The sequence below is a fragment of the Bos javanicus genome, chromosome 26 (genome assembly GCF_032452875.1).
Source record: "Bos javanicus breed banteng chromosome 26, ARS-OSU_banteng_1.0, whole genome shotgun sequence".
Classification (NCBI taxonomy): Eukaryota; Metazoa; Chordata; class Mammalia; order Artiodactyla; family Bovidae; genus Bos; species Bos javanicus.
Genome location: NC_083893.1, coordinates 22,291,216 through 22,312,604, shown reverse-complemented (window position 1 = coordinate 22,312,604; position 21,389 = coordinate 22,291,216). Strand labels below are relative to the sequence as shown.

General features: G+C 44.9%; 1 protein-coding gene across 3 annotated transcripts in view; it reads left to right on the top strand.

Annotated features, from left to right (window-relative positions):
- FBXW4 (F-box and WD repeat domain containing 4) overlaps window positions 1-21,389 on the top strand; it is an 83,433-nt gene that overhangs the window by 16,218 nt on the left and 45,826 nt on the right. For 2 of the 3 annotated variants that reach the window (XM_061403181.1, XM_061403183.1), the window contains exons 2-5: window positions 1,244-1,339; window positions 4,416-4,601; window positions 5,035-5,167; window positions 10,959-11,053. In XM_061403181.1, the coding sequence (XP_061259165.1) occupies window positions 1,244-1,339; window positions 4,416-4,601; window positions 5,035-5,167; window positions 10,959-11,053 (510 nt within the window). Of the gene's footprint in view, window positions 1-1,243; window positions 1,340-4,415; window positions 4,602-5,034; window positions 5,168-10,958; window positions 11,054-17,455; window positions 20,266-21,389 lie in introns of those variants that run through there. The other variant, XM_061403182.1, reaches the window with a different exon arrangement.

Below are 21,389 nucleotides of genomic sequence, written 5' to 3'. Positions count from 1 at the left end.
AGACTCTGATGCTGGGAAAGACTGAAGGCAGGAGGAGAAGGGTATGACAAAGCATGAGATGGTTGGATGGCATCACTGATTCAATGGACATGAGTTTGAGCAAGGTCTGGGAGTCGGTGATGGACAGGGAGGCCTGATGTACTGCAGTCCATGGGGTCACAAAGAGTTGGACACAACAAGCGACTGAACTGAAGATCATGAAAAATAAGGAAAGACTGAGAAACTACTGTTAGACCAGAGGAGACTCAGGAGACACAACTAGATACAATGTGGGTACTAGATGGGATCCTGGGAAGATCTGTCCTGTGACTAGTCTTGTGTAAGTCTTCCTGTGAGCATATGTTTTCAGTTCTTTTGAGTCATGGACTGTAGCCTGCCGGGCTTCACTGTCTGTGGAATTCTCTAGGCAAGAATACTGGACTGGGTAGCCATTTCCTTCTCCAGGGTATCTTCCTGACCCAGGGATTGGATCCGAGTATCCTGCATGCAGGCATTCTTTACTATCTGAGCCCCTGCGAAAGCCTCAATTGCTAGGTCATAGAGTAGGTGTATGTTTAGATCAATAATAAACTGCCAGACCTTTTCCCAAAGTGGCTGTACCATTGTCATCTCTCACCAAGAATGTAGGAGAGTTCCTTGTTAGACTTCAAAATATATACATATACAAGGATATTTGGGGGGTATAGTCCTCTCAGTCAAATATATGTTTTATGAATACTTTCTCCCAGACTGTGGCTTGTGTATTCATTTTGATGGGCAGAAAATTTTAATTTTGATAAAATCTAATTTGTTGGATATTTCTTTTGTATTATTGCTTTGTGTGTCTTAAGAAACTATTGTCTACTTTGACTCACAGAGCTATTTTTATATTTTTTTCTCTGACAGCTTTATAGTTTTAGATTTTATGTTTAAATCTGTGATCTGTTTTTAATTAATTTTTTTGTATGGTGTGAGGTAGGGATATTTTCCACATGGCTAGCCAGTGGTGCCAGTCCTTTCTGTTACCCTTGCTCTGTTAGATTGCTTTGGCATCACTATGGACACTGCAGAGCACAGGCTGCTGTTCTCGGCTCTCTTGATTATCCTAATGTGGGAGAGAAGAGTTATCTCTTTTCATATCTCCTAACCTCTTCACTTCTATCCAGATATTTTCTGGATGTTCCTGAGTCCTGACTCATAAGCCCAGGGAGTTTTTTGTGGTTGTCAGTGTAGTGACTGGATTATCTCCTCTGTCTGGACATAGGATGGCCAGTGTACCAGTAAAGGAACGAGTGAAGATATCTCAGAACTGGAGGTTGGGGCGCTGCCGAGAGGGGATTCTGCTGAAGTGGAGATGCAGGTAAGTGGCCTCTTGACTCCTTTAAAGCTCCCTGGGACATAAAAGCATACTGGGAATGAAAAATCTAGTCCGAGCTGGAGTATAAATGTGCCTGACTTGGGTGATGAGCCAGTGGTGATTCTTTAAACACCACGAAGGGGGCATCAGAAGGACAACTTTTTTTTTCACATTTGAAAAAAGATTACCCCCCCAAAAATGTACTTTAATTTAACAGAGCCTGTATTTTTATGATTATAAAAATAATAAATGTTTATTGTAGAAATTTGAAAAGAAAAGAAAAAGTTAAAGAAGAAAATAAACTTATCTAAATCCTACCACTCAGAAGTAACCTCTGTTAATACACCTCACCAAAAGAAAGAAATGAAGCCAATACTCCACCTCATCTTGTTTTATAATTTTTTTTTTTAATGTTCTACTCTAGGGAGTTACACCTTCCCTCTTGGCTTCCTGTAGTGCTCTCCCTTACTTTTATTAAAAAGCTAAATAGGATCTGAAGGTTTGGATATATATGTTATAGGAGGCAGAGCTTAGGAAAAAATGGCAGGAGATTTAAATAATGGCTTGGCACTGCTGATGCCACAGATTTTATACCTCACTGATGCTAAATTATTCCAGTTATTATTTGATTACCAAAAAGTACTCCTTGTTAATTGGTTGGAATGGACAGGGAACAGCATGATTCCACATTCTAGTTGACCTGGAGCTCTGCTCATAGGGCCAGGCAGGCTTCTTTATGTGATGAAGAAGTGTCCAGTTTTGCTTGTATCCAACTTCTGCTGCTTTCACTGACACGAGTTCCTGTGAATTATGTGGTAGTGGTGATGGTAAAGAAACTTGGGAAGAAAGATGAACTTGTAAGAGAAAGGGCTTTACCTTCTGCTTCCTATTTGCCTTTTGTTGCCAGAAGGAAGAGTTTATTTCTCTATCAAGGTTTTGTTCCTGATGTCTTTTTGGGCTGGTTTCAAGCAGTGTGGCAAATAAATATGCAAAATGGTTACTAGGCTATCCCGGGATTCTCCACTGTTCACCTGGCATGAACCTGGTTTCTTATTCTGGGCAAATGGCTATTTACCAGATGGCTCTAAACACATGAATTCCAAACCCTTCTGTTTGTTGCCCACTTGAGTATGCCACAAACTTGTGCAAGGGCATGTTGAAGAGGAATGTGCATAATGAATGAGAGTGCAGGCATTTGTACACTATACATGTTCCATATAATATATGCACACACTTGTTAAAATCTCATGTGCAGAAACTAGTTGCTACAAAGTCCAAGCTGCATTTAATGGTCCGTCAAGTCAATTTGCAGAACTTTTGTACATTCCCATGACGCTTGTATTAAGGAGTCTGGGGAAGAAACACAGCCCAGTTTGCTCAGACATACTTGGCAGTGGAAGATGGTGTCTCTATAAATGGGGATGAATCATCTGTCCCTATGCTTTGCTTGGGACATGTTAGCTCCAGGACCCTGCTGTGGTGTAGGACAGTCTGTGGGGATGTACCTTGGGAAAGGAGCTTAGTCCCCACCAGAGAGCATGGTGTCTGGCAGAGTCCTCTTTGTTTTTAAGGCTTACTCCATGCCATGGGACTGGTCTGTGGCTTCCAGTGTTTCTTCTTCCTGCCAGATTGTGGTTAGAATCTTTTAACTGTTTGTGGATTTCTCTTATCAGCTTTCTGTGAGAGCCAATCATTTCTCTGTAGTCACTGAACTGTAGTACACTGCTCTGCAGCTGTGTTTTGCCATTGCCACACTTAGCCTCTAGTACAGAAACTTAGATATCCTCTGAGAGGATCTAGGTATTTAATCAGTACATTAGCATCCTTTCCTAAACGGCTTTATTCCTTTCACTTAAAAGTGGCCCCTTTGCTCTAGTAGGACAAGGGAATGGGGCTTCCCTAGGCTCACTCTTCTCTTTTCTCTATCACACCCTAATTGATCTATTGGGAAAAAGGTGTGTATGGGAGTCTTAGAATCTTGAAACTTACCACTTAATCTTCAGATCAGTGAGGACACAGAATGAAAATTATTTCATCTGAGTGGAAGGTTTCTTTTTGCTCTTCCCCACCCCTCAATTACTGCTTTTTTTTGGTGGTGGTGGGGGGGGCGGTGCTCTGTCTACTCAAAAGAAGTCTGTAGGTAGCCAGTAATTCAAGTCTTAAACATTCTCCATTTATTTATTTAGACACCATGGGTAGCTGGGCTTCCCTGGTGGCTCAGACGGTAAAGAATCTTCCTGCAATGCAGGAGACCTGGGTTCCATCTCTGGGTCGGGAAGATCCCTTGGAGAAGAGAATGGCTACCCACTCCAGTATTCTAGCCTGGAGGATTCCAAAGACAGAGGGTCCTGGCAGGCTACAGTCCATGGGGATCACAAAGAGTCAAACACAAGTGATCAGCTAACACTTGACTTTCACATGGGTAGCTAGGGGGATAGTTCCCTGACCAGGGATTGAACCCCGGGGCCTTGGCAGTGAAAGTACCGAGTACTAATCACTGGACCACCAGGGAACTCCCAAGCATTCTCCTTTTGAAAGTGACTATTTAATGGGTCTTTTATTCTGACTTTGCAAAGAAGATAAGTAAGTAAATGAAAGTCGCTCAGTCATGTACAACTCTTTGCAACCCCATGAACTATATACAGTCCATGGAATTCTTCAGGCCAGAATACTGGAATGGGTAGCCTTGCCCTTCTCTAGGGGATCTTCCCAACCCAGGGATCAAACCCAGGTCTCCCACATTGTGGGTGGATTCTTTACCAGCTAAGCCACAAGAGAAGCCAAAAGAAGATAGGGTCACCACAAAGCTTAATCACTCTAGTTTTCTAGGGAAATAATGATAAAGAAGATATTTCTAGGGAAATAGTGATAAAGAAGATAGGGTCACCACAAAGCTTAATCACTCTAGTTTTCTAGGGAAGCCTAAGGGTAGGTGTTAGTTTTGAAGGAGGGGAGTGAGATATAGACTTAGCCTTACAGGTAAAGCTAAGTTGGGGATTGGTCAGCCTTTCTAAAGACTGAAGTTGAATTTTCCTGCTATATCTTGATGATCCTTAAATTTTGTTTTTCATCTCTGCAGTCAGATGCCCTGGATGCAGCTAGAGGGTGATTCTCTGTACATATCCCAGGCTAATTTCATCCTGGCCTATCAGTTCCGCCCAGATGGTGGCAGCTTGAACCGGAGGCCCCTGGGAGTCTTTGCTGGACATGATGAGGACGTTTGCCACTTCGTGCTGGCCAACTCGCATATTATCAGTGCAGGGGGGTAAGTGCTGCAGGCTTCTCCTTCCTTCCTCCTCAATATTCTTCAGAGACCTTCTGCCTGCCTCTGACTTTTCTGTCTCTACTCCAAAAGGATGAGTAGGGAGACTAGAAGAAGGGGTAATGTTTTTTTTTCCATTTAAAGCGGGTACTTAATAGGGTAAGCTGGAAAAGGAAAACAGGAAGAACCTTTAATGAAAAGGGAAGCTGGCTTTGATACTCTCAAGGGGGAGATTTGTTTTGTCTCTCAGCTTTCTTCAGCCCCAAGTGTACTGAAGAAGTAAAGGTATCTAGAAACTCAGCACCTATTGGGCTGAATTGCCTAAAGCTTAGCAAATTGGAAGTCATTGGAGATTTGGGCTGTTTCTATAGACTTGTTCTCTTCCTGCAGAGAAAGTAATTGGCTCTCAGGGGTTGGTTTCTTATTTTTCTCCTAGAGATGGGAAGATTGGTATTCATAAGATTCATAGCACCTTCACTGTCAAGTACTCAGCCCATGTACAGGAGGTGAACTGTGTGGACTGCAAAGGGGGCATCATTGTGAGTGGCTCCAGAGACAGGACAGCCAAGGTGAGAGCTCCTCCTTACATACTGCTATTCCCTCCTGTCTATAGGGAGTGGGGAAGGAGGGGGTGGATAGGAGCTTGAGTTTCAGGATTGGCGGAGGGCATTGAGTTGGGGCAGCAGGGGAACGGCACAATAAAGAACTCACTTATGTGCCTCTGGCATGCAGCTTGCCATGCCAGGCTGTGTCCCTGCCAGCTGGCCTGGGAAAGGAGTGGACAGTGGCTGGGAAGTTTGCCACTCACTTGAAATGTGGCGTGAACTCAAAAACACAGGGCCTGGCCAGCTTTTCCTCCCTGAGCTGAGTTTCCTCAAGTTTGTGGGTTGAGTTCTAACCCCAATATTTTATTTTAAAATCTCCCACCTTTTGCTCACTCTGTGTTTGGGAAGGTTAATTTTTTACCACCTTGTTTATAAGGAATCGGGCTGATAATTAAAATGTGTTTTTACTGCTTCTCTGGAGAGTGATGTGGTTAGTAAGCAGTGGAAAGACAATGAGAGGAGGGCATTGTTTGTTGTGTCATTGCCAAGTTGCCTGGTCTAAACTCAGACATCTGCCGAGGCCCAACAGAATGAGACTGATAAGTAGCATGACCCCTGCTTTATGGACTCAGCTCCTTCATGTCTGGGTTAAATAGGCTTCCATATGTGAGACAGAGAAGAACTTTCTCCATCTCTGTGTCCATCCCTTGCCAGGGCTCATATATGCCTGGTCCTTTGGGGAGGCTGTGGGAACTTTGCTGACAATTCAGTTGATGGTGCAGGAAGCTTGATAGGTTCTTGCTTGTGTGTTTCCCAGCGTCTGGAGACTCCACATTGCTAACAGGAGCAAAATGCTTGTCCATGTCAGCTAATGGGGCTCTAAGACACATGGGGCAGAGGACTCAGGAGAGAGAAGTTGCAGTCTTTACTAACTTTTCTGACTCCATGTTCTCTTTACTGATTATACCTTCATGTAAAAATGTTGCTAATTTATGTAAAAAGGACTAAATATGTTCCTTTCTATTTATGGAAGTTTCTCCTCCCTTTGCTCATTTTTTTCTTATACTTTGTCTTCTGTCCAAGAAATGTGCTCATCAGCACAGGGAGCCTGAGAAAAATTCAGAAAATCTTTCAAACCAACACGGAAACTGAATTTCTTTTATCCGAATCCTCCACCCCAAACATTTCACATTTCTGATTGGTCACCATCTTTGTACCATTCCTTGCAAAAAAACTAGCCTTAATTTTGCTATACTTCTCAGAAGACAGTTTTCTTAGAAACCTTTTGTACATGTGTGACCTAGATATTCTTGTCTCATTTTAGCATTTTATTGTCATGGCTTCAAGGTTCTCTGTGAAACCTTCAATGATATCTCTTTCTTCCATCCATTTCTCTGTAGTCTGCCACCCAGAGCAGTATACAACTAAGTTTTATGACCATATGTAGCAATTCATGGTATAGACTGATTACAGTTGAAGATTGACAGCAATTTTACTTGGAATATTGGGTTAGTTTCATGTTTTAAGTACAACTATTTAGTGTTTTAGAGTTTTTAAGCATTAAAATCAGTACTCTCTAATTCTCAAATTATCACTACAGTACATTCTTATTCCTTTTGAAGATTTCTTTTTAGTCAGTGACAGAATTCTTCCCTTGGTTCAACTCCAGGAAGCTAGTTGGCTATTTTGGGGGTTCCCAGTGACCTCTAGGCCAGCTCATCTTTTCTGGCTTTCAATAGCTGCTTCTGTCCCCTCCTTCTATTGTTGTCTTTGCATTTAGCCACCTTCATCTTCCTGGACCATTTGCATGTTACCCACAGTTAGCCTTTTATAACTGACTCTCCATTTCTTTTTGGTGACATCTGTAATTCTCCAGCTGCTTCTACAGGTTTCTAAAACCTGGACCTACATAAGAACTTAGTCATGTTCATCTGTAAACATCTGTAGACCCCTGACCCTGACCCAAGTTTCAGAATTACTGTGACTTAGCTTGGATTGCCTCTCTGGACTGACTTTAGTGAGACTGGCTCCATCCTGAGATGTGATAGAATGGTAGCTTACATTCCTGCTGGGTCTGGGCCAAGACTGATCATTTGTTCATTTTTTTCCCTTTTTTCTTCATTCTGATAAGTGCCTACTCTATGTGAGGCTTCAAAGGGGAAGAAGATAGTCTTTCTTTAAGGGGAACTGAGACTGCATGTACTAGCTATGAAGCTGGTTGGAAGTGGCCAAGTTTATGAAGTTGTAAGGCTCTGGGGAAACGGCCAGAAAGTTTTGAGTTTAGAGGGTTCACATCTGACTTGGAAGGGGAGATTTTATGAAGGAGGGGACATTTGAACTGTTGTTTTTATGTTTTATCTTTTAGGTATTTTTCAGTGCATAGGTTTGCTTTTTTTGTTTTATAATAACACAGAATGTACAGGTACTGTGCTAATAAGCCCTTTACATTTATTCATTTTCTCATTTTATTCTTTAGTGTAATTTTCCCCCACATAATTATGGTCATAATATATCTATTTTTAAAATTAATTATTATTGGAGTATAGTTGATTTACACTGTCGTGTTTCTGCTGTACAGCAAAGTGAATCAGTTATACATATACTTATATCCCCCTTTTTTTAGATTCTGTTCTCATATAGGTCATTACAAAGCATTGAGTAGAGTTCCCTGTGCTATATATACAGTAGGCCTTTATTAGTTACCTGTTTTTCTTACAGTAGTGTGTATGTGTCAGTCCCAGTCTCTCAATTTATCCTCCCCGCCACGTCCCCCTTGGTAACCATTAGTTTGTTTTCTATGTCTGTGACTCTATTTCTGTTTTGTAAATAGGTTCATTTGTACCATTTTTTAGATGATACATACAAGTATTATCATATGATATTTGTCTTTTTTCTGTCTGACTTACTTCACTTAGTATGACAGTCTCCAGGTCCATCCAAGTTGTTGCAAGTGGCATTATTTCTTTTGGTATTATGACTGAGTAATATTCCATTGTATGAATGTACCACATCTTTATCCCTTCCTCTGTCAGTGGATATGTTGTCTATTGTGAATAGTGTACAGTGAACATTGGGGTACATATCTCTTCAAATTATGGTTTTCTCTGGGTCTGTGCCACAGTGGTATTGGTAGATCATATCATAGCTCCATTTTTAGTTTTTTAATGAAACCTCCCTACTGTTCTCCATAGTGGCTGAACCAGTTTGCATTCTTACAAAAGTGTAGGAGGGTTCCCTTTTTTCCATACCCTCTCGGCATTTACTGTTTGTAGATTTTTGATGACGGCCATTCTGGCTGGCGTGAGGTGGAACCTCACTTTGTTTTACACTCCTTCCCTGATAGCTGGGCTGGTAAAAAATCCACCTGCAGTGCAGGAGACCTGGGTTCGATCCCTGGATTAGGAAGATCCCCTGGAGGAGGGAAAGGCTATCCATTCCTGTATTCTGGCCTGGAGAATTCCATGGTCTGTATAGTCTGTGGAGTTGCAAAGAGGTGGGCAAGACTGAGCGACTTTCACATAGTGTATCTTATGTATACCCTGTTATGTCTACTTTATTTTTTAAGGTTTTCTATTATTATTATAAATTATTGGTCATCTTTAATGGCTTCACAATGGAACTTATAATTTAATTATTATTTTTCCTATTGGATGTTTATATCTAGCTTTTCCTGTAGTAATAAGAACCACCATTATTGATGCCTAATGCCTGCCAAATACGGTGCTTCTGTGCTAGGTGCTTTACACTTAGCTTCACTTTTCCACACTGCAACCCTAAGAGATAGGCATTACCTCCTGTTTTATACTTGAGGAAACTGAGGCTAAGAAGTTATAAAATATTCCTAACATCAGAGATACATAAGTAGCAACTAGGGTTCAAACCCAGATTTGTCTAATCCTAAAGCCCTTATGAGCTCTTCCTGCTAATGGAGCTGCAGGGAATATTTTTATCATTAGGTTTTTCTTCATTTTAGGATAATTTTCCTAGGATAGAGTCTCAGCATTAGAATTACCGGGTTCAAGACTTTGGTCCTTTTAAGGGTGTTTATACATATTGCCAGTTATTTTATAAAACGACTGTATATATGTCCACTTCCACTGAGTTACATCTTCTCCAGGGATGAGTCTGTTTGGATTTGAGCACTGAAGGTTAAGATGTGATGAGAATGCTCATGTTTTGGTGGATGGTGTGCTTCTGCAGGTCAAGAGGCCACTTTCCCTAGATTGTCCTTGAGAAATTGCAGCATGCTTCTAGAGCCACTCCTGGGAACCAGGAACTTTGTTCTGTGTTTTTTCACAGTGGGATCCATCAGCCTGTTCAGTGAAGGACTCTAGTGAATTCTGGCCTTGAGACGTACTCACAGATTTTATAATCACAGTCTTTAGTGTCTCCCCACCCACCCCCAACAAGAACCTGTCTCCTCGGTAGTTTGCATCAGGGAAGAGGCAAACTTCTCTTCCAAGCTGAGCCGATCTGAAAGAGGACATTAAATGCATTTAGTTACTACCAAAGTGACCTGATCCAAAAGAATGAGCCAAAATCATGACATTCCAGGAAAAGTTGTGTTATTGACCATTGTTTTCTGCCCTTCTTCATTCAGTATCTTCTTATTAAATTTATTTTCTTTTCCCTATGTTGGGAAAAGTAACTCACACCCTCCTCCCCCTATCATAGACACACAAAACCTAAGAAACACTTTCTCCGTTTTAGAGAAGAGATACGTGATCCTAAGAAGTCAGGACCACCCCCACTCCATCACCTACCCCTTAAACTCAAGGAATGTTTCCTGAGAGTTCTTCCATCTAAGGTCCTGACTGACTTTCGTGTGTTCCCCTTATAGCACCACAGGGACCTTGAGAGGTCACTGATCCATCTGGCTGCCTCAGGATCCCTCCTCGGTTGCTGTCTGGGGACAGCCGTGTACATCTGAGGTTTCCTCTCTGTTTGGTTAGAGGCTTAGTCCCCTGTGTGTGTCATCTAGGGTAGGGTGCGGTGAGCGGGCCTTGTGCTTAATGGGAGATTTCTAAATGCACTGACCACTGAGAGGGCTCTGTGAGTGTTGATTAGAGTTAAGCCCAGAGTGGCTGCTAATGTACATTCCTGACTGATAGGGACCAGATAATGTGCTCCAAGCAATATTTTTAACCTGTAGGAGATATGGAAGCTTAAAAGAGTTAAGCTTTTTTGCTACTTTTGGTGACACTAGGTGCTAAATTCCCTGCTGACATGAATAGCACTGGATTCTGGGTATTATCAACAAACAAACAAACAACACACCACCTTCCCACTTTGAAGTCCTCTTCTTCCATTCTTCTTCCGTTGGATCTTTCTCTTTTATTCCTGTCTCTCTAATTCTACTCTAATTCTGTCTCTGTCCTCTCTTACTGGGCCTTGATGTTCTTCCGTCTGTCTACCTCTCTAAAGTAAAATCTTGGTGATAGATAGGAAAAGGAAAACCCACAAACACAGGGAGGTTACTGAGAGAGGTGAGCCTCCCCTGCTAATGCTTCTCAGTCGGATTCCAGTTGAGGAATGTGAAACCGATTCCCTAGTATAGAACTGGCTGCTGCTTAAGGGTTCTCAGGTGGAAGTGAGAGGGTGGTTAGGATTCGGAGCTGGTGTCTGTCCAGGTTAGGTAGGTAAGGTAGAAGCTGGAGAGGCCCCTCTGTGCTCCCCAGAGCTCTGTGTGTGCAGGACACAAAGATTCTCCATTCCCCCACCCGCTTGGGACAGGGACTCCACCTGGTGCATCTTTCCAGCCCCCCTACCCGATCCCAGGCAACGCCAACGAGAGCATCTCCTCTCCTGTTTCCAGGTATGGCCTTTGGCCTCAGGCCGGCTGGGGCAGTGCTTACACACCATCCAGACTGAAGACCGAGTCTGGTCCATTGCTATCAGCCCATTGCTCAGGTAAGGGAGATGTTTTGGGGTATGGTTTTGTCTTGTGAAATAATGCTTTTATTTTACAAGGCAGGTGGGCGTCATCAGGAGAGGCTTGGGGCCCATGTCCACTTGGGCTTGTGTGCAAAGTCATGTTTGTGGAGTAGATTCATTGACAACTGTAGCAGAAGTGCCGGTTTTGATGGTGGCTTTATCCTACCCTTTGGCCTAACTGGTGTTTGTCTAGTTTTACCCATGACTAAGCATCCTGACTTCTGCTTTCTAGACTTTCTTAAACCGAGGCAGAGCCTCTCCCCAAGCAGGGTACATAGACACCCTATCTGCACCTGCTCTATCAGAGTGTTTACCTGGTGTCTTCTCCCACTTCCTTTACCCTTCACTCCCCTCCGAATGATCAATGGGACAGCTGTAGGGCTGACACCCTCCAGCGTCAGGTTTAAGTCAGTCACTTGTTTTAGGAGAGAGTTGGTCTCCCTCTTTGCTCAGCCCCCTTCAGCCTTTTTCTTCTCACCCCAAGGAGCCTGCACCCCTCCTCCTGCCCCTTCCACAGCTCTCTTTCAAACTTTTTTTCTTCCTAAAGAATTAGAGCCGATTAGCCACGTCATTAATTCTTCAATTTGACGGCTGATATAGCAGGACCTGAAACACATTGCTGACCTCAGAGCATGGAGACCCCGTTCCTTAGCATATTGACGATGAGAGAAGTTAATTAAAATTCCACAGAGCGAAGGTGTCGGCTAACCTATAAACCTGTCGCTGTTTGGAACAAATCATTCTAGCAATCCTCAGAAAAAGGGAAGGAAAGAGCAGCGGGGAGTAGAGAGGCCTAAGTGTGTGGGAGCCAAGGGTGGAAAATGGAGCTGCTGGGCTCTGGCCCCTCCTCAGTTTCTTCCTAACACTGCCCCCTTTAAAGCCAGTTAGCCAAGCTTGTGTGTCTGTGGGCTGGATATTTATAAGGGCGGGAAGGGACAGGTGGGCTGGTGACTTCATCTTGGTGCTTACCTGAGGACTTATGCTGGCTTCAGTAGATGGGTGGGCTAGGGTGTGATTGGTGGTAGAGGGATGTTCTTCAGGATGGAGATGGCCCATGTGCTTCCTGCAGGTGAATTCAGGCCAAAGACATGTACAGGCTCCTCAGCATCCCCATCTTCGTGTTCCTCTACTTCTGCCACCTCCTCTGGAGTGTGTTAGGCTACCTGTTAACAGGATAGAGCGTGGTAGCTGTTGAAGATGATGTTGATAAGAGAGGTTGAGGACAGAGTCTGCCTTTGTCACTAAGTAGTTTTGATCACAATAAACTGACTTTGGGTTTTGTTTTTGTTTTTTTGGCCACAGCTTGGAAGCTGGATTTGAGGAAAGATCTAGCTTCTTAATATTACTAGCTCTGCTGTATAACCACCACTGCTACCAGCAGCTAACATTCATTAGTCATGTGTTCTATGCCAGACCCTCTGCCAAGTCCTTGATAGGCCCCATCTTTGAAAACTGAGGTCTCATGTTTTCCTTACATTCTCCCTAAGAGTCTTCTTGGTGTCCTTACATCTTGTCTTCTTGGTGTGCTTTCTTGCCCCGGGATGATTCCTTCATTCACTATTGAGATGAACTTTTCCCCAAGTCCACAAATGATGTTTTGGACTATTTTAAAAAGTAGTTTGCATTTAGGATATTGTTGTTGTACTAAATGACCAGAGTATATGTTGGTATTCTCTCTGCTACTTTTTGTCTTACCCCCAAAATATATTGGGATAGGGATTTTTCATCTTACATTAGATCAATTTCTTCTTACTATGTCAGTGAATCTGAATCTTTCAGTAAATTCATCCATTTTCTCAATCTGGAAAGACATTGCCTCCTAGGTGGAGGGCCTGCTCTGCGAATCTGGAATTCTGCTTTGCCACCGGCAGAGTGGCCTTGGGTAAATGCTTGAAGCCATGGTTTCCTCATCTGTTAAATATGAATACCATTTCTTTCATAATCCTTACTAGGTTATTGTGAAGATGATCTGAAATAATGAATGTGAAAATACTCTACAAAGCTTAAAGGGCTAGAGTCTTATGTCAGCCAGAATATCTCCTGCCTGGTAAAGCATTTATTTAGCGGCTTTGACTGCTCTCATGTCTCACCCTTCCCTTGGGCTTCTCCTGGCCCTCATGGAGTCACACTGCTCTTTTGCAGTCTTCTTAAGGTGAGAACTCAGCAGGAATCTCTTTCCTCTCCTTTCCCCCCGTGAGTTCCTGCCCTCCATGGCTGCCTTCTGTTCCCCTCCCGGCCACCTTTCCTATTGAGTGTGGTCGTCAGTGTCACTCATGTGATGTGGCTATGAACCCCATGTGAGGAGCAGGTGGGCAGCAGCCGTACTCCAGGACAGGTGCTCCTCACCTGCCTGACAGCGACTCATTCCCCCACTGCTCCTTGGTGTAGTGAGAAGGAACCTGGTCATTTGGGAGACCGAGCACATCTCATTCTCTTTCTTCTATTTAAAATAACTTGTCAGAGCTATTCATCATGTTTATCTTTGATGCTGGGACTTATCTGCCTTCTTTTCCTGTGTGTGTACTTAGAAACTTGTAGTATGAAATGTGAAACCTCAAGCCCTAGGCTTAATTTGAGGTGTTCATGCCTGAAAGAAAGCGGGTATTCTGTCCTGTGTCCAAATGTCAGCGTCTCCTTCCTTCCTTGACATTGAGTTCTTGATTTGTAAACACTCTTGGAGGATGATATTTAATACCAGTCATGTGCTTAGAGCCACATTTAGGTACTCAAAAAACACAGAAGGAAAGCCAGTAGGCTTCAAGATGGTAGGCAAAGACCTTTCCCTCTTCCTCCTACATGCCCTCCTTGTACCAACATCTAATAACATCTTCTTGCACCAACACTAATGATTCTGTTTTTAGGATTTGTGACTTATAGATGGCAGCCCTCTTCCGGTAGAGGAGGCCTAGTCTGGAGCTGTGTGATGAGTGTCAAGAGGACAGGTTGAGATGGAACAGAAGTGAGATGCTGGAGGTGGAAGGGCATGTGTCTGGGTGTAATTGTGGGGCCCAGCTGGTCTCAGGATATATCTCCTGAGGTCACATGGAGTTCTGAGCACTTTTCCATGAGTATCACAGAAAAGCAGAGTTTTTAAAATGTGCAGTGCATTACATTGCTATTAAAAGATTATTTCTAGCTGGATATAGTAAATACTCAGAGTAGGGAAATGAATAACTGTTAAAGACTCGATTTCATCCCTTCTACTTTCCATCACTTTTTTCCTCACTCCCTTTCCTCTATGTGCCCTGTGTACAGACTGAACACTTGCTGTGGGGTGACTCTCCCAAGGATCTTACTCAGTAGTGGGGAAAGATGGGAACACAACTGCGATGGTCGCTTGACAATACTAAGTGCCTGAAACTAGTGTGTCTTGGTTGAGGAAGAGAGAGGGGCATCCCCTTCCTGGCAGATGGAGAAATTGAGGCTCAGGGAAGGGTGCATGTGGGATAGGGCTGAAGAGGCTCAGGTCTCCAGCCTATTGCCACATGCTGTAGTGCTCAGGGAGGGCCATGAGGCAGGCCCCTGGGTCACTGCAGGGCCTTCACCCACCAGAATCTTGCACAGTAGCTGTGGCCCTTGAAAGGCTCAGTGGGGACCTGGGAACATTCCATTTCTGGAGGCTAGAGTTGCGATAGAGAGGGCAAGGGGAGGAAGACAGTATGCAATCAAGGCTAAGCTCACTCACGTAGCTGTGAATGCTCACCGCATCCCAGGAGTGCCAGTGCATGTAGATCTTCAGTGCGCAGGGCCCTTGCAAGCTGGCTGGGAGGGGCCTGGTGGTGAAATGAGTCTGGAGCCCTATCGCCCTGTTTGCCTAGGAGGGGAAGAGACAGGCTCCTCCTTCCTCTGCAGACACCATATTTGTTATTGCCCTCCAAGAAAACGGAGATGCTCAGCAGAATCCTTTCCCCATCTCCGAACAACTCTTGCTATCATGTGAGTGAGTGTGGTCAGGAAGGCTTCCCAGGACACTTGGGTTTTAATCCCTTCTCTCTTGTTTCTGTCATTAGGGAAACATATGAGTGGTATAGGCGTAGAAATTTGACATAGCTGTGTTATTAAATATACAATATAATTTTGTGTAACTTTGCTCGCTGTGGTGGCCTGTTTGTTTTTGGGGGGATTAGTCCAAGTCTGCATGAAATGTACCGATTCAAATTTGTAAAGTGAGTTGTGGCCTCTGGGGGCTTTTGATGGAGGAGCTGCCCCTTCTTGCTTCATTTCTCCCAGAGGTGAGGGAGAGTCTGGAAGGAAAGCCATCACTGTGTACTGTTCAGCAAGGGGGTAGATTTCTGTGGAGAGTGGGTGTTTGTTCTCAGTGGCTACAGGGTTTACTGTGTGTTGTGTGTGTGGCAGACACATTCACCAGCCTGTTGAAATACGCCCTTCTTTAGTGAAAGGTAATTGCATCTGGAGTTTCTCTGACAGAGAGGTTTGAAAGATTGGGAAAAAAAGGCAGCCAACTTTCAGCTTAGATTCTTTTGGTTCCCAGTGGTTCAACAATCCGTTGGCCCTAGGCTTCCTAACTCACTCAGTGATTTTAGGGGAAGACAAATCAAAAGTAAATGTTGTGTCCCTGAGTTTTGCTTTTGCTAGTTGGTGATAAAGAGCTGGTCCCGAAGGGGATCCCTAACCTTGCTAACCTGAAGAAAGACTGATGGATGACTTTGTTGTGTTTTACACTGTAGCTGATCATCCTGATGGTTTGGCCCACAGCTTTCAAGATCTGTCTCTTCCCCCTTCCCAGGGTCAGGGCCTTGCTCAGGAAAGGGCACCTTCTGTCAGCAAGGAGGAGCTCATTGTCCCCCTTTGCCAGGCTGAAGAGCATACTAGAGGGAGTCTCCTACAAGTGTGCCCTGGATGAGAATGTCAGGGACACAAAGACAGTGTGGACAGGCCAGAGCCTGGCATGGCTGGAAGGGGTAGCAGGTTGTCTGGAGAAAGATGGGAACTCTGTGATGCTTGGTGGGCCCACTGGTCCAGCCTAAGATGACCTAACTGGAAAGAGATCGGCATAAGGAAACAACTGAATTGAAGTCTCGTCCTGCTGAATCTCAGGGCACTGCCCGCCACCCTAGAGTTCATTGCCTGTGCTAAGCCAAGCCTCTCCGACAGACATATCCATCAGTAGCATAGATGAAATGCCACAGGGGTGGGTTTCACTTCCTCATGACCCTGGATTTCTGCCACTACCCAGGGCATATTGGGCACAGAGAGACTCATGTGCTGAGCTGCTGGCCTGAGAGCAGCAACCCAACCAGCCCTGGCTGGCCCAGACCCCATTTGTGGGAGCTACTCCTTCCCTGGCCAGGAAGGTTGGCTCAGTTGTGAAGAACTGAAATGAAACACTGCAGCTAGAAGCAGAGGCTGCTGCAGAAAGTGGGGTGCTGTGGGTACCAAGCCGGTGCATTGAGACCCTGCCCCTGCTACAGATACATTTCCATCCCTCAGTCTCAGTGTTTCCATTCTTTCTTTCTCTGCTCTGTCTCCGTTGCTGTCTCTCTCCTGTCCTGATCTCTCTTTCTCTCCAGATACTTCTTAAGCATTATAGCGTGCTAGACCCTGGGGAAACAACAGTGAACTAGACAGCATGGTCTGATGGAGAGACAGACCAGTCCAACTTAGCAAAGACGGTGTGCCAAGGTCTAAGTGGGGAGCACAACACGTGGGAGGGATCAGAGTCTTCCTGCACTGCTACTGCCTGCAGCTCCCCACTTCAGCCCCTACCTGTACCGCTATTGCTCCTACCCTTCCTGCATTAGGGAGAAAGATGGCAATTTTCCTTCCTTAGCTGCGGCTGACTTTTCTGGGTTATGTGTGCAATGTGCCTCTGTTTTTCCACCTTTGATCAGTGTTCTGCCGACAGATAATTTAGCAATCACATCCCAAGGTGGAAGCACGGAGTTAATGTTAAAATTAGTTGGTTTTTTTTTTTTTTTTTTACTCTTTAAACTTCAGTGGGTGATGAGGCAGAGAGGGAGGCAGGAGGGGGAAGGGGAGCCATAAATCCTGGGGCTGGTGTTGCTGTTCTCTGAGCAGCCGGGAACCCTCTGATGTCCCCACAGCACTTTCATTAACATTTAAATTAAGGGTTTGTTTTCCAGTCTGTTTTACAGGCAGGGACCTTTCATGGCCCGTCAAATGCAGAGTTCTCCCCCACCCCCGCCCCCACCCCCTTGCAAGCAAGTTGTAATTGTAGCCACTGCTCTATCCTAACTCTGGGTTGCAGCCGGGAGTTCAAAGGGAATTCTTGGAGATGGAGCTCTGGAGGTACAAGGTGTAACAGTCAGGATGTGGGTGTTTCTCTTCAAATGAAGGCGCTGTGTAGGAGCTCTTTCTCCTCTTATCTGACCTGTGCTTTTTCTCTGCTCTTTTAAGGGATACACACTTCAATCTGACTTGGACCTCTCCCACCCTTCCTTCCCTGGGGCATGCTGCTGCTAAGTCGCTTCAGTCGTGTCCGACTCTCTGCGACCCCATAGACGGCAGCCCACCAGGCTTCCCGTCCCTGGGATTCTCCAGGCAAGAACACTGGAGTGGGTTGCCATTTCCTTCTCCAATGCATGAAAGTGAAAAGTGAAAGTGAAGTCGCTCAATCGTGTCCGACTCTAGCGACCCCATGGACTGCAGCCTACCAGGCTCCTCCGTCCATGGGATTTTCCAGGCAAAAGTACTGGAGTGGGGTGCCATTGCCTTCTCTCCCTGGGGCATGAGGCAGGTGGAAAAGGGTGCATCCATCCAAGTGGCCTCTCCTTATATCACAAGTTGGGGCCTGGGACAGATCGTTCTAAGATAACAGATCTTTAGGCTTCTCTTCCTCCTTTTGATTTTCTTTCTTTCTTTTTTTTTTTTTGAGTCTCAAGAATACTTTCTCCTACCCCAGTAGATTTAAGAAGCAACAATATAAAACAAATTGCCTTCTGAGGAGAATATATAATATGGTCCATTGGTCCTGAAAAGTATGCTCTAGCATGAACAGACATGTGTACACACATCACACTTAGTCACTAGCTGTATGTGAACATGTGTTTGAAATAGTGTCCTGATTTAGATCATTTAAGGGAACTGTTCTGTGAGGTCTTGGCATTCAGAGGAAACTCTCCTGCACCCTCACAGGGTGAATTTATTTATGTCTAAGCTTCCTTCACATGGGCATATTGGTAGCATTTGCGGGTGTTTTGAAAAGAAATCCCTCTTCTGTTCTCCCTCCCTCCTGTTGGTCTATAAATGATGAGAATGTGCCCCAAACATGAAGCATCTCATTAGTTCATAACCTCTAAGGGCTTAGTTCGCTCACCACTGGTCTCAAGCTAAATATTCTCCCTAGATAGTGGTAAGAGGGGGATTGAAATCTTTCTCTTCAGAGGCTGAGAATTTTCTTTCTCTTGGAGCCGTGACTTCACTCCTTGAGTCTCTGCATCTCTCTTCCTTCTTGCGCTAACTTGAACGGCCTGTGACTTACCTGTGGGGTTGAAGATGGCTAAGTGTCTGGCCTGCCTTTCCAGGTAGTGTAGTCAGCAGGTGGATACCTTCACGCCCTGGAGTCTTGCCTGAGGGGATGAGGGAGGTGCCAGGGTGACCCTGTGCAGGTGCTGCTGGGCTCAGATTGCAGCCTAGTGTCCAGGCCCCTCCTGGTGGTGATTAATCTGGGACACGGGCCGGCAGAGGCCCGGCCAGGGCAGCTTTGGTCCCTCACTGTGAAGACCTTTGGCTCGGAGACTGAACTGATCTCTGTAGCCTGCTTCGGCTTGAGTTTGATCTGTCAAGGCTAAAGAGGAACCTGATGGTAGGGCGGAAACTTCTAGCCCTTGTCTGACTTATAGCAGTGATCCGTTCCAGTGGTCTCGTCATGATAACACTCGTATATTTAAGATTTCCCCACCTGTTAGCTGCAACACTCAGGTCAGTCAAAAGAGGGATCTTCATGAAATATCTGTCCTTTTAGTTTTTTGAGCTGATGGAGCTCACTCTTGTAAGTAGACTAGGGGGTGGAGTGGGCTTTGCACTGGGTCTGAGTGAAAAAGGCAATGATGGGAGTGTGGCTGGATTAGTAATGTGTTTTTGTATATTGGGGGGTCATGTCAGAAGTGGAAGGATTACCCCATCCTCCTGTAATTATTCATAGGTGGCAGGCCATTTGGGGCAGATTTCATTACATAAATTTGGAGTCAAGACTTAAGTTCCTTGTTTTCCTTTTCATTTTAAAGCATATTTTTTGAAAAGATATCTTCTCCCCATCACTTTTCCATCCACCAGAATCCCGGTCCCTGGGACTTCAGGTGGCAGTCCACATAGTCGGTTGTGTTTCTTTCCCTCTCTGAGTTCAGGACAGTCCCATGTGACTCTCCTTGGTCATGGGCTTAAGACCCAAGAACATGCATTCTGCTATCCATGACAGTTGCCAGCATCCGTGAGTCTCTTGAGTTTCATTATCAGAATGAACTTCATTATTAGAGCCCTCTTTGAGGGGTTAGGAGCCTGGAACTTAACTGGAATATTTTCCTCACACCATCCTGTGTACCACACTAGCAGTGAGATATGTTGACAGTATTGATGTGGAAAACTGCTTATAAATATTCTATGATTCATGGAGTTCTCTGGTGGTGCAGTGGTTAGGGCTCCCCTCCTTCCACTGCAGGGAGTGGGGGTTCAATCTCTGGTTGGGGAACTAAGATCTCACTTGACACGCAGTGAGGCCAAAGAGGTTAAAAAAAAAAAAGATGCTGTGATTCAGAAAGATCTGTGCTGCTTCTGAATTTTGCTCAGCTGAATTTCTACATAGGATAACAATGAAGGATGCATTTATACCTCAGCAAGCCAACAAATATTTTTGCTCTTCCTTCACACTGATACTAAAAGATCTCAGTTGTGTGGAATGGATATCTGCTAATCCCTGTGCCTCTAGTAGTTTCTTAAGCAGGACTTTTTCGAAGTTTCAGATTGTTAACTTTTGGGAGCAGGGTCTTTATTTCCTGTTGTACATAAGTTATGAGGCTTGTACTACAGACGACACTCCTGTGCTTCTGGGGTGTTCTGTTAAGCTGACTACCCAAGATCCTTGCCCCCTTTCCCAGCTGGTTCTTGCTTCTCTGTCCGGCCAGGGCATTTTCATAGAGGGTAGCTTGTAGCACTGTCTGTGGTGCTGGTCAGATAGGCTTGGCTCAGGCAGAAGGTGCTGGCAAGGGAGGGGGGAGGTAGAGGAGGGGGTGGGCTGGTGGGAGGAAGGAGGGGAGCACGCACATGCAGGAGCCCTGGTAATTGCAAAGGGAATATCAGTCCAAGAGCTGCTGGCCCAGGAAATTGCTTTCTGCGGAAGCTTTCCTTTTTCATAGTTTGCAATGCAAATTTAAAACATGAATGGGGCACAAAAAAGCATAGGAGGGGCAAGTGGGGTGCCAGTTGGGATGTGATAACATCCAGAATCTTCAGCAGGGCCTTAATTTGCAAAAGAGAATTTCAATATTGAGAGAGAAGCTTTTAGGAGATTAAAATAACTATAAATCATATTTTGTTGTGATTTCCCTCCCCCCGCCACACCTTTTCCATGTTCTTGGATTCAGACTTGTCTCTAGCCCTGCTCAGCTGCACTGCTGTCTCCTCCTCTGCACCGTCCGACAGCAGAATCATAGTCCAGCTTTTCGAACAATGGTCATAGTGGTCACAGTGGAGTATTAATATTTTGATTTTCACAGGATACTGGAAGCAGCAGCTCTATCTAAAGTTGGTGCACTTTAGACAGTGTGCATACCAGTCATGGAGCACAAAAAAGCACACCTGCTGAAGGCAGGAGCTGGCCTGCTCTGAGGCGGCGTGAAAGCCAAGGCCCTGATCCTCTTAATACCAGGGGTAAGCTTAGTGACGCAGAACATGGGGTCCCCAGGCCTTGTTCTTTTCTTGATTTTCCATGCTTAATCTGTCCCATCTAGAGAGGTGTGACTTTTGGCTTCAGGATGGAGATATTTATGTCTGTGTTGCTTCTTGATGCTTCAGTGGTGCTAGAGGTGGGGATAGGCAGGTCATTATGCTAGCAAAGTGTGACGCTTCATACTGGCTTCTTTCTAGGAGCTGAGCTAGACAGGAAGACACAAAGAGAGGCTGGAAGGCAGTGTGGAGGATAAGCTTTCCACGTATAAATATTTCCACAGGAGGCCACTGTGCACCTGTGGGAGTTGCTTCTCTTCCTTTGTGTGTGGCTTGTTGCACATGTGATGTGTGTTGGTTGAATAGAGCGAGAAGGAAAAGCTGAAACCTGCAAGGTAAAGTGGAATGGACCCCTTTCGGCTTGAGGCCACCAGAAGTGGCCATCTCTTCT